General features: G+C 40.6%; 1 protein-coding gene across 1 annotated transcript in view; it reads left to right on the top strand.

The window, feature by feature from the left end:
- rnf13 (ring finger protein 13) overlaps positions 1-13,856 on the top strand; it is a 52,375-nt gene that overhangs the window by 15,032 nt on the left and 23,487 nt on the right. The window contains exon 4 of the mRNA XM_042515952.1: positions 1,046-1,168. Coding sequence (XP_042371886.1) covers positions 1,046-1,168 — 123 coding nt within the window. The remainder of the gene's footprint in view (positions 1-1,045; positions 1,169-13,856) is intronic.

Below are 13,856 nucleotides of genomic sequence, written 5' to 3'. Positions count from 1 at the left end.
AGGATTTTTCTAGAATCAGAAAACATCTTGATCCTGCGTGCTGATGACTTGTCATTTAGCTGTGAAGCCGCTGTCATGATCATATTGTGATGTACGATTGCAGAAATGATTTTCAGCTTGTGATTTGCCGACAGTCCATCAGCTATCAACATAAATCAGAATCAAAACTATCAGATCTTGTTTAGATAAGATCAGTGGTACTTCAGACTAGGCATGCAACAAATTATTTTTTTCACCATCTATTAATCTGCTAATCATTTTCATGTTAATTGCAACTAACAGTTCAAAATCTAACTTTTCGTTTAGCATTATTAATGTCAAAGAAACGCAGCAATTTCTCCGATTTAAGAAGATGGAACCAACAAATGTTTGACTTTTTGTTTGAAGATGACTAAAATGAAAAAGCAGTTATCAGACTAGTTGGTTATTTATTTTTCTTTCATCAACTAATTTATTAATCAACTAGTCGTAGCAACTTTACATAAGACATGCAAGAAAGTAAGTTAAAGATTATCAGTATCACTTTGAATTTGTAGACATGTCAAAGTGTCCTTTAGTAACCAACAGCTGCTTCAGTGCAGTTTTGGTGTTTTGTTTTTTTTTTTATTTATTGATATTAGAGGATGCAAGCTGTGATGCAGGGATGAGTGAAACTGAATAAATGTGAAGTAGGGTCATTAATTTATCAGCGAATACTAGTTAATTATTATTTCCGGTATTTTTGATCTGTTGTTTTCATCTAAAAAAAAAAACGCAAACCGTTTGACTTTGTTCCTCATTAGAATACAGAGGATCCTTTTTGTATAAGGGTTTTTAGTTTGTCAACCCAAAGACATCATAAGAAAGTTAGGGTAGCATATAAATCTATTGTGTTGTATCATTCATTTTTAGGACTGGATAGTGCTTTTTAAATTGATAATAGATATCTTTATTTGGAAAATGACTCGTTTGACCCCTCAATACCCATTTGACTTCTTAAAACTTGTTTTTAAGTCATTCATGCATTTCTCTCACCATGTCATGTCTGATGATGTCTTTCCCACAGGGCTTCCTCATTGGGGCAAGGCCAGAAAATGCGTGTGAACCTATTGAGCCCCCTCCGAGGGACAATTTGACAGGCGCCTTCATTGTCCTCATCAAGCGCTTTGACTGCAACTTTGACATCAAGGTAAAGTGTTTACACTGGTTAGTGAGATAGAGGCACTTCCTGACTAAACCACGCTACACCTTTAGTCTTCCCCAACCATGTCTGGTATTAATCTAAACATAACTTTTTTTTACCTCTATATATATGCATAACATAACCAGTTTTATTTTGATGTCTGAATCTGCAGACTGTGCAGTAGGCCATTTTTCTAGACTGCTTTGAATGGCGGGGCAGTATGAGATGTTGGTGGATAATATTAGCCATTCTTTATGATTGTATGCTATAACATAGATGTTACATGTTTATATCAAAAGCTAATGGCCATTGTTTTTTAAGGTTTGAGGATATTTTAGGGCTTAGACCTGACCTCAGAAAGGGGGTCCAGGGGTAACCAGGGGTCCACTCTGGCACCCTATTTACATTCAAAGTACACATGTTAATCACTGAAAAGTTGAAATGTGAACCTCATAAAATGTCAAAACTGGGGTACTTCAAATTTTTTTTCATTAGTGTTGACTAGAGGTGAATATACATGAACATTGTTGTAATGTAACTAAGTAACTAACTCAAGTGCTGTAACTAAGTAGCCTACAATTTTCAGTCCAGCAGCACGACCTACAGGGTGATATTGGTTTTACACAGCAGTTAAAAAAGCGTATTTATTGGTTAACAGCAATACACAACAACAGATTGTGATCTGTTTGTTTATCTAATGATTTTTTTGGCTCCGCTGACGCAAGTAGTTACGCAACCGCTGGAAGTGATAGCTGTTGCCTAGCAACATAAAACTTTTTCCTGCAAATGAACTAGCTACTTTATGTTAGCTAGGTTTACATGCTATACGCAGGGCGGCTGCTTAATATAATGTACAATTATCTGTGTGTTTCCAGTAAGTTCTGTGTCTCTCTTGAGTTGTGGGCGAGCAAGAAGTATCCTTACCGGCTCTTAATTGAAGTCTGCGCAGCCTCCAGCTTCTCCACCCAGCTTAGTAATGTCTGACTCCCGTCGCCAGGGAAGGGAGACGGCAGGTCAACGTCAGAGTCTCTGCCGGGCGAGAGACTGTCAAACACCCCCGTCCCGGGTCTAATAGGCTCCTCGTCTCCGCACCACATCTTCGTAACGTTGTTGCGCACAGTATTGAAGCACCTTGCAGGGGTTAGCCACTTAGCTATACTGAGGCAGCTAAGCTAAAAACAATAGCACGGGTAACGGCTCCACACGTCCACAGAAAACACCGCCACCAATGAAACCGACCGTCCCGAGTTCGCCTAACTTGATAATTAATAAAACAAAAAACGGGACAGAAGACGGCGTGACAGCTCCATCAGCAACTGCTGCCCTTTTATTTCCCTTAACCAAAACACCTGCATGCATGAGCCCCAAAAAGAGTGGAAGTTACCCCAATTACCTTTTTTTCCTGCTATAGGGCAACTCGAGAGGGACACACAATAGGCCTCCAGAGCAACAATCCACAGTAACCTTACCTACCGACCCTTAATGTAGGCCTAATCAGCAGTTTAGAACACCTGTAATGCGGAGTGATACATGAAGAGTTAAAAGTCCCAGTGATGTTGTACTGTATATCAGTACATCATAGAATGCCTCTGACCAATCAAATTGCTTGGTCGGGACTAACTGTTAAATTAATTTATATAATAAATGTCACTAACAGGCTTCTGGTGCTTGTTCAGTGCTGTCTTTTTGTTGTTGTTTTAGTACACAGCGACACCTGAAAGTAATTAAAGCACTATTTATTTCAGCATTTAATTATAAGGACCAGCTGCCAAAACGGTGTGTGTGAGGTACTGTACACTGATGTGACTGCATTTAAATCAGTAGGTGCTGTTTCAGAGTTAATTTCACTGAAGGAAAACAGGAAGTGACCGTTTCCCCAAACACAATTTCCTCCATGAGCATCCGTCTGACTCCACTGCGTCTTGTCTTTTCCTTCTTCTCCTCCTCCTCCTGCTGCAGTTTTGTGCGTCATGCTGGACTTGCAGAGTTGAAAAGTTCTGGTGAGGCATCAGGCCACGTGCAGCGCAGAGAGGACGGTGAAGGCAGCATAAGTTGTGTGTATGTGTGTTGGGAGTGTTGTCCAGTTCAACAGCAGAGAGGAAGAGATGTTGAGACAAGAAGGAGAAATGTATTAAAAATTGCTTGGCCTGTGGCATTGCTGCTTATAGAGAACTGATCATACTCAGCATTGTGCTTTTTGGTCCTGAGCTATACACATGGGCCCCAAACAGCTATAGGCCTGTATTGTTTTTATTATGATGTTCAGATATGAAAAAAAATGAATTATGTTGCTATTCTAACTCCTTATACCCCAAAATAAGTAACAAAAGGCCCCCAGAGCACTTAAAAAATATGCAACTCATTGGTATACAGCCTACTCACAGTATTCTTCAACTTTAGAGGAAAACACTGTATTATTAAATTAACTGACAGTAAAATGATGCCAGTTGAGTTGCAGATTCAGATTTTACTCACAAAATAATATTTTATATTTTATGTATTATTATGTATTATCATTAATGAAACTATCCAGCATTATATGAGAATTGAAAGCTCCACCTTGAACAGATGTTAAGTAAATTTAACTACATTGTATTGATAATGCCTCTCTATCACTCTGCACTTTAAGTAAAATTTGAATGCAAGACTTTTATTGTGCAGTTTTAATAGTTCACTTCACTTAAAAGTGTACTTCTGACAAAAAAAAAAAAGTTTAGAGTATGTTTTCTGCCCCTGCAAATAGCCTTCCCAAATTCAGGTAGGAAAAGGGTGAAAAGTACAGCAAGATGGCGTTTGCCTGGGGCCCCAAATTAACCAAAGCCACCCTGAAACACACCTGTTGCTGCTACTCACGGTCACAAACACCGGAGAAATACACTTAGCAGATGTATTAATTTTCAAATAAGTCACTTATGTCAATTTAAATGATAAAAAGTAAGTCTAACAAAGCATCTGACCTTATTTAAAGTCTAACTAACTGATGCAAAGTCAGCCACAGTGGCCATAAATTAGTCCAGGGTCTTGACCTGAATTGAGTTTTAATAGCAGCAAGTTCCATCGAGCAAATGCCAATAAGATTTAAAACTTATAAAAAGACAACAAAATATTAAGCACAAGTATATTTTTTGGAGACCTTGATGATGCATTTCTTGTTAAAGAATTTCAAGACATTTCCTTTGGGGATTTTCTATTTTCACGACCTGCAGAAATCTTAAATTGTGTCCAGATACTTCAGTAGTGAACACATTAGCTTTCCCCATGTGATTAGATTTGTGGTGTGGACACTTGATGAAATTGGCAATAGTCTGCAGCAGCTGATAAACTGAGTTCTGTTGTTAATACAGCACCCTCTGCTGATTCCTGACCATGATTTTTGCTAGAAGTAAAAAGCAGAAAGTGAAGTTTTTCCAAAAATGTTTTTGCGTCGCTCCTTTGCAGCAAAGAAAACTAAACATGTCCATATGCAGCAGACACCATGTGGTAGATTGGTACCTAAATACACATTAAACGCCCAGTTTTTCACGGGTTTAGTGTAAAAATCAAAAGAGAGAATAGAAAGGAGTGAGGTAGAGAGAGGGGAGAAAAGAGAGCCAGGTTAGAGTGAGAGCGGGGATGAGTAATGGGGTGAAAGCAAGGAAAGCATGCAGCCTCTTGGCATCTTTCTCTCCGCCTCTCATAGTTCTCAGTTGTACCTTTTCACTCTGTAGCTTCTCGGTTGCTCCCCCTGTTCATTCCCTCACATTTCCTGTCTGTCCCTCTTTTTCAATCCATTATCTCGGCACTTTCTCTCTGTTGGTCTTTCCCTCTCGCCCTCACAGCCTTAGAAGGTCTTGCTGCATCATGCACACACACATGCTCAAACACACACTCGTAGAAGCATGTTGACAGATGAGCAGTGAGGTGTTCCCTTTGCTGGAGTGTAACCAGACTCTACTCCACATAGCTGTGTGTCAGACAGACACACAATATAAACACAATACATACACACACACGCATGCACGCACACGCGCGCGCGCACACACACACACACACACACACACACCAGTCTCCCTGATCTGTGTCAGATTTGACATTTAACCTCCTGCTAACCCTCAAAGGAGCAGGTCTGACTTGTTGAAGCTGACTCTGATTTTGTTGTTGCTCAGATCTGGTGGCAGTTTTGAGCAGAACCTTACAGCGTACGTTTCCGCAGTTGTATCATAAAAAGCTCATAAACACCATTGTGCATTTCTCACCAGCAACTCAAAGCAAATTTTATATTTTTTTAATTTGTCATATAATCACGTGATAAATATTAACTTTCTCAACAGCCAGTTAGATCCAGATTGAAATGTGTTCTGTGTTAGTGTTCTAATTAAAACGAAAAAAAGGTGTACGATGCAGGAATTCTCAGCTACCGTTTATGAACAGTGTTGACAGCGAAGGTGAAAGTGGAAGCTAACCCCAATATATTTGCGTTTTTTTTCAAAGTCCGCTATTTTCATAGCTCTCTCTTGGATACGTGGTGCTTACTGTCCGGCACCTCACCTAATGAACAAAATATTACAAAATACAGGCAGAGTCTCTGCAGATAAATGCACCGCCACACACTTCTAGTCATAAGTGATGATTGACAGGAGTTACTTCTATATGAGTCTGTTGTTTGTTTGTTTTTTGGGGGGAAAATCCTACATAGTATACCTTTAAAGGCCTTTGTTGATTCCTGTTACAAAGAGGATGATGCTACTTGTCCTCCCACCTCGTCTCTGTTTCTGTCATCTTTTGGCATTACCGCGACAAGTCAGTATCTGATTTTGTTTAAATTGCTCCTCAAACCATCTGCTCTTGCCAGGGATTTGATCGCAGGGTCAGTTGTTTTGAGCCACAAAGAAGTTTTGAACAGTTTTCAGCTCCTTTTTTAGAACTTATTTGACTATTGTGTATAAATATTTGGTATTTTTTTTATCATTGTGCGTAACAGGTGATGAATTCCTCAAGGGCACTCAGTTATTCCAGATTATATGCCAAATATCTCTGTTATTTGCTTCCACATTGTGCAACCTGCTACACATACATGTCGGTGTCTCTGTCACTGGCAGGAAAAGTACCTCTTCTAGGCTGTGGCAAAGTTTTACAAATGTTTAAGCTTCATGTTTCAAAATATTGTGTGTCCAGAAACCTGATGGTGAAGGTGCAAACCATGTAAATGCAAAGTCCCTAGTTTGATTTGGACTTGAGACTTGTTACATGTCTCATGCATCTCCTATCACTGTCACAGTGAGGGTAAAAAGACAAAATATATCTTTTTTAAAAATCATACTAGAAAAAGTGAAATAAAGTGGCCTGGTGTTCTGTCATAAGTATCCTTTCAACAGTTTAACATTTGTGTCTTTGTAATGGCTTTCTACAGAGAAAATGTTTTTTCTTTTTGCAGTACTGTGGTTGACCACTGGGACAAATTGGCAGCAGGACCGACTCCATGTGGCAAATTTGTCTCTCTTAATACATCCATGTGTTTACTGCCTATATTTAACTTCCCATTTCTATTGACACGTTTTAAAAATTATTACAGTAAACTAGGATTTGATAGAAGGCTGGAAGCAATCTGAAGATTTTGTGTTAGGGAGCCTGCTTGACGGTGTGTTTCTAATTGATGACGCTCATCTTGAGTCAACGGTTAAAAGCAGTGGGCTGATCTTCAGCTGAAGTCCCCCACTATATTGCTGCATGTTCTTTCATCTTACAGCATAGGAGGTACAAGAAGTTTTATTACCTGTTGGAAGTGAACTGTTAACAGAGATGCAGTACGAGCCTGTTGTCTGCAGCTCTTCATCTTACTGTTGCTGCATCTGCATTAACTCCGCCTTCCTGCTGCATTGGTAGACTTGTTTTTGTTGAAGAATAGCTGCTAACAAAGTCGCTCTAATTCGGTGATAAACAGATTTAATTTCCTATAAATTCTTCACAATAAAAGTCCCTTATTGTTTTGTTATTCAGAAGCTTTTATTGTGAAGAAAAAAAATCAGGACATGTTTTGTCATGACTCCTATACAGCTGAAAGACAGTAAAGTGACTTGCGCATTTAAACTCGTAATAGAAACACATAGTTTGACTCGGCGTGGCCAAAAGTGCAAATACAAAAGCCCCATCTCTCCCTCTGTCACACACATGTGCACTCACACAGACACACACACAGCTTCCCCTGCCTTCTCTTTGCCATTAACACTCATTGTCTCTCCATCACTGCTCTAGCTGCTTTTTCCTCTTTACTGTTGTCTTCCCCTCTCCCTCTATCTCTCACACACACTCAATTTTGTCGCTAGCATTCAACTGTCTACCTCGAATCACACACACACACACACACACACACACGCTCTCCCTCCCTCCTCTTAGCCGGGCTCAGTTCCCTCCAGAAGCTGCAGGGAAACAAGGAATAATAGATTCCATCTTGACTGAGACGACACACACTCGCCTCTGTGCGTCTCTGTCTGTGTGTGCGTGTCTGTGTGTGTGTGGTGATGCAGGGTTGTCGACCCCCAAACATGCCTGCTATTTTGTCTCATGGCCTTCCATCTCTTTCTGTCCCTGTGCAGCCTCCTCTGTAGCATTTAGCCATTAGCATCCAGTAAGCAACAGCGCAGAGTTTTAATGGGTCCATGGTCGTAATGGGCAATAAAACGGACACTCAGCCACTTAACCCTCCGTCAAGTGTTGGCTCTCCACCCGTGTAGTGTGTGTGTTGTGTGTGGGTGAGAGAGAGCAAGTGTGTGTGTGTGCGCGTGTTGTGATAAGACATGACAGAAAGGAGGTCGAATGTCGAGAGAGAGTGTTTGAGATGGGGAGGGGTGAAGGGGATCATGTGAAGGGGTGTTAATAGGCGCACACGCTCTTTGTGTGTGTGTGTGTGTGTGTGTGTGTGTGTGTGAAGAGGGAATGAGGGGGAAGCATTCCTCCATCGCTGTTCCTTTTATAAATAAATCTCCAGAGAGACAGGGTTTGCACTTCCTGTATACTGGGATTCTTTGAGGTGGTGGTGGTGGGGAGGCTCACTGGTGACCTTTATGACCTCTCTGGGAGAGGAGGGGGAGTGAACAGGAAACTCAATACCATTTTCCTTCCCTCCCATGAACCCCCCCCCATGCCTCTCTTAGCAAGATTTTTTGCAGACTGTCTCACTGGCCCACTGCTGCCCTCCATTAATACACACACACACACACACACACACACACACACACACACACACACACACAGCAAGTCCATATACATTGAGACATAACGTCCTAGTTATGTAACATGTACTGAGAAATGTGGAGCTCTGTGGAACCACGTTGTTCTCCTCTTTCTGCTCTTTTCTTATTTGCTGCCTATCACTCAAAAAGTCTCTCTGCTGCCCTCTTTGTGTCTTCAGTTTATTTTTAAAACAACTTTAAAAATCAGTCTGTGAAATATATTTTTTCTCTTATGTTTCTGCGGAGTGATAATGTGAATGTTTACATCAACTTAGACATTAGACCTTAAAGAAAAAGTATTGGGGTGCTGGTGGGGAAAAGGAATAAATCCTGTTTGAGGTTATAGGGATATGTTTAATTCCAGTGAATTATGTATTTGTCACTGAATTGCAACCATTGTGTCCATAACTGACAAATATGTGGTATAGTTACTGCTAAAAAAAATAGTGCAATAGTTGCACAAATGCAGAGATAAAGTCAACAAAGTGACTCAGTAAAGTATCCAGTAATATCCACCAAAGTTTGCTAACTTTAGCATGTTTTTTCTATGAGTTGGTTCTTTTCTTGTTTTTCTTGTGATGTGCACAAGGACAAGCGTGCATGTGAGTGCACACGCAGGTGATGACTGCTTTTTTTCTGGTGGAAAATTCCCCATCTGAGATGTACAGTAGGTCATGCCATGAGACAGTCCAAACTTTGCCTGGCAGAGGGCAGTTCAGACTAAACGTCCAGTCTGCTGTAAATGCTTTTTGTCCTTTCAGGAAGCTGTGAACCTTATGTGACAGGGCAGAGTTCAGGCATTGTACTCTAAACAATTCTCTCATTCAAAACCATTTACAAGAGGTACATCTATCTAAGGGCGGAGTATATAAAGGGGAACATTAGATCAACTCCATCAGTATAACAACATAATCATGAAAGAATATACTAAATAAGTTTTCTTTCTTCTTTAGTTGCTTCCTGGATCTCTACCACAAATGCAAATATATTTTTCTAATCATTTCAAACAGGAGGAAGTGGTTCAAGCCTAAAATTTGTCACAAAATCAAAGTTGAAAGTTGTTTATTTGTCAAGTGAACAACAGCTGCAAAAGTATTTATTGCCATTTAAACAACTTGGGTCTCACACTTCTGTAACATTGCAATTTAAATGTGTGCAAATAATACAATCACACAAACAAAAAAAATCAATATAATGATAGAAACTTTTGCAGTTATAATAAATGACACAATATCACAAATAAATATGAAGTAAGCAATATAAAATCAGAAGATGCAAGAACAGGCAATGTGTAACAGCAATGTGCTGTAAATGTATGCATAACCAGAGTGAAAATAAATATTTTCATACAGAGGTGCCTAAGTCTAAAGAAAGGTTAAGTGACATTTAATGTAAAGTGACATCAAGCATTAAGCGGGCTGTTGTGAGTCAGGACAGTGGGACTATGTTAGGCAGGCATGTTATGTGGACTTGCTTACATGTATTTTAACTTAATTTCTATATATAATTTTGTATTCAATACAAATTAAAGTTTACTCCCATGTTGAGTGGAAATTGGGTGCGGAAAGCAAAATCTGTTGCATGTGGTGTGATGTAATCTGTGACCATGACAGGTTACAAAGTGCCATCGATTGACAGCCCGTCCATCCGATTGAAAAGTTGCTGCTGGGATCCAATGAAGGAGAAAACAGCACAAAAAGAGGTTAAAGTCCCTCAGCTTATCTTTAGGCGTGTCCAGGCTCCTTTTCCATCTGTATGTTATCAACAGATGCCTGAAAAGACCTCATAAGTCAGGAGTGGTCACAGGGACCTCTTTTTTCTCTACAACAGTCTAATCTGTCCAGTCAGCGTCCGAGTCAGTGTAAAATAATCCACTGTGAGTTTGCTTTACCAGCTGCAGCCTAAGTTGGTCAGCGTTTGCTCTGGTGGTTCGTAATTTCCCATCTAACCTTGCTTCCTACCTCTGCCTTTCAGTAAGTGCATTTTATTGTGCGGCCTATTTGTTCTGCGGTGACCTCACAGCCCCTGAGCTACGCACACACACACATACACACAGGCCTCAGTTTTTATTCAAACAATGATCGAGCTTCCCTGCACACGCTTCACTCAGTCTTATGACAGGGTATGACTATGGCTGACTGGATGTATGACTAGCTCGAGTGTGTGAGAGCGAAAAAGAGAGAGAGCGAGAGGGAGGGCAGTAGCCATATCTCGTGTGGCTGTGTTGTTTTTCTGAGCTGCTGTTTTGTCTGTTGAAATGTGTTGTGGCAACAAAATGTCCAGCCAGCTCCCTTTGGCCTATAGGGTAAATACACACAGTGAGCACAAGTACTTTTTATCACAGATCAAACTGTTTATGTTCCTATACAATTTCTCCAAACAAGTACCTTTAAAGTGTTCATCCAGTAACATGAGGACAAAAGTTTCCTCACCTTCATATAAACTGCAGTGATATGGCTTCATACACTATTGCATTTGGTACCCTTCATAGTTGAAAATAATTAAGTAAGGGTTATTTATAAAGCACTTCCTAGAATCAGGATTAAAGAGTGCTTCACTTTTACCAAACGACAATAACACTTTTATCCAACTTAGTGTACAAATGATAAAAATCAATTAAAAGCATTTGATTTTTTTTTAAATCAAACACACAAAAAAATAAAAAATAACCATAAATTGGAGCATGGGAGCATCATTAAAATTTGTTTTCTTTATAACACCTGTAGTACAATTATGTCTCTCACACACACAGGGAAGTGGGTTGCATGAATTGCAGCTGTGCAGTCTTATCAGAGCGGCCTCTCCCTGCAGTTTGCAGTTTTATTGAACTCTTTATCTAATCTGCCGTCTGGACCTTGAAACTAAAACCCAGCTCTGCTCTGTGCAGCATTCCTCTGAAACACGAAGAAGAGAGAGGGGAGGGTGGGATGAAGGAGCAGAGGGGGAAATGGATGAGAGGGGGTGGGTGGGGGTGGGGGGGGGGGTAAAGGCGGGAGGGTGGAAATATCAAGAGAAGGGGCCGGGTAGAATTATGGAGAAGTTGGCAGTCGAGGTGATATAACAAGGGTAATGAGGGCACAGAGAGGAGAGAGGAGGAGGTTAAATTTAGAGAAGAGGTAGGTAGGGAACAGGAAGTGAAAGAAGGGGAGTTTTTGGAGGGGGAGGAGAAATAAAAGAGGAAGGGTGGCAAGAGGAGGAAAAAAGGGTGGGAGGAGAAAGCTTGTGCAGAGGAAGAGAGAGGGGGTGGGGAGAAGAGAGAAACGTGAGGAGAAATGAGGGTAAATGAGAAGATAGCAGCAGGAGTGCATTAGAAAAAAGGGGAGAGAGGGACGGTCAAGGGAGGAGAGAGGAGGAAATGAGGACCTGATTGGGAGCTGCTGTCCAAACAGAGGAGCACAGCACGACTTAGCTGTATCTGATACAATTTAGGGAAATGTGAACCAGTGGAGGTGTACTTTTATAGACCTCCAAACTGTCTTTTCTATATGTGAATTAAGCGCTCCTCATGTGTTGAATTTTTTTCCCCCTGAAGATGCAGGAGGTGTATTTTGGGCTGTTTAGGTAAAATCGACTTGATATGTTCAGGTCCGGGAGAGGAAGAGAAAGAAGTGAAAGGCAGAGAAATGAAGGGATACATGGGGAACGGTGCAGGTTGAGAAAAAGGGGGAAAAGATGGCAAATTAGATGTCATTTTAGATGTAAATGTTGAACCTAAGGTGGCAGACAGTTACTAATGGCCATTGACCGACGACTGACCATCGGCTTGTTGTGTGAGGGCCCTAAGAACAAATGTAAAGTCAAAGAAACTAGTTCTGAAAACAATTTCATATGTTTTAAAGACTAAAAACGTATTAAAGTGATCATTGAAATCATAATGTAATACATAATAATGTAGTATCTGTGAATATTGAAAACCAATCTGTCAGTAACTCTAAAAAAATGATGATTTTTGCTAAAACATGGGGACAACGTTTGTAAGCACTCAGTATATTTAAAAACATCAGCTGTAATGTGTGAGAAAGGTGTGCTGCGCTGCTCTGACTCATTTACACAAAGCCGAGGTCAGTATGCAAACGCAGACCAGTGACTGCAACAGGCTCCTTGCTGGTCATTTATCCTGTCTCATTCTCAGGAGTGTGGAAGAAAAATGAACCGGAAAACATATGGAGGAGTAAAGAGGACAATGGGTTTGAGAAAAATAATAAAGAGAGAAACAGGAAAAGAGAGGGATTTGCAGGCGTGAAGATGTCAACAGTGTAAGAGGAGGTAGAGGCAGAGAAGAGGAGTCGATGTGTGCTGCAGCACTGCATGAGGAGACTGTGTGGTGTTGGCAGCAGTTACACACACTGGAGTGAGGATGCAGTAGGTATTGTCACACACACACACACATACACACACACACACAGTGGTGATGCAGCAATAATTAGTGATGCTATCAGCAGACCCTGTCCACACCACCAGTCTCACACACACTAGTAGAGCATTTGCAAGGCAGATATAATCTGTGTGTGCAGGTATATTTAATGCCATAGGTGATCATCTTTATTACATCTTTAGGTAGATAATGCTCATTTACGTGCAATGTGTTTGTATAATGAGCTTTTTGATAAAACAAATATACTCATGACAAGCAGTTTTAGAGAACGAGTAAATCCAGCACCAGTGAGTCAGGCAGCTCCAGGTGGCACCATTTACACACCTCCAGTCAGCTGTGACCAACCGGAGTCAGGTCCCACATACATAAATTCCCACACACACACAGACAAACACACACAAATATCAATAGTTCAGTGACCTGTGGTGGAAAACTACTTTGAAATGCTTGTTTTTTCCATGTTACAGTTGATTGTAAACAAGTTTTTTTTCTCAACAACACCTTCCTTCATATTCATTCAGTCCCACGCATTCACAGGAAGCTGCTCGATACACGTACACAGTGCGTGCTTTCGGCCTTCAAACAGCTGCAACATTCTTGCAGAAGGGCACTTGAACTCTTCAAGGCCTTAGTGTACTTCATGCAGAATCAGGGTTCAGCAGGTTTGTATGAACAACCTGAGCTATAAACTGGATCGCAATGTTTGTTTGCAAGAATGCGTTGGTAGGAAACCTAATCAAACACTACCTCACTTGGTTAGTTTTTAGTCACTCGAAAAAGGCCTGCCCAAAAAAATCAATATTAGTGTAAGTGTATGCTATATTTAGAATATTTTTCACCGCTTTATTTTGCTGTTAGACATCCCTCTCCGATGGGGAACTGAATCTTTTTATCTCAAAGCTACCAGACTCCATTGTAAAAAACTGTGATTTTACTTTGCAGAACAAGGGAGTTACTGGTCTACCGCTGCCTTGATTGGTTAATGTTTAAGGTGTGAAAATATTCCAGATATAGCAAACACTGAAACTGATGGTGAATTTTGTAGGTGGCCAAAATATGTTTTTCTGCGCCCCCCCATCCAAAGCAGTACCTTGCTTAGAGTCAGTGTCAG

This window comes from Plectropomus leopardus, chromosome 3, assembly GCF_008729295.1.
Source record: "Plectropomus leopardus isolate mb chromosome 3, YSFRI_Pleo_2.0, whole genome shotgun sequence".
Taxonomy (NCBI): Eukaryota; Metazoa; Chordata; class Actinopteri; order Perciformes; family Serranidae; genus Plectropomus; species Plectropomus leopardus.
This window is presented reverse-complemented; position numbering and strand designations above follow the sequence as displayed.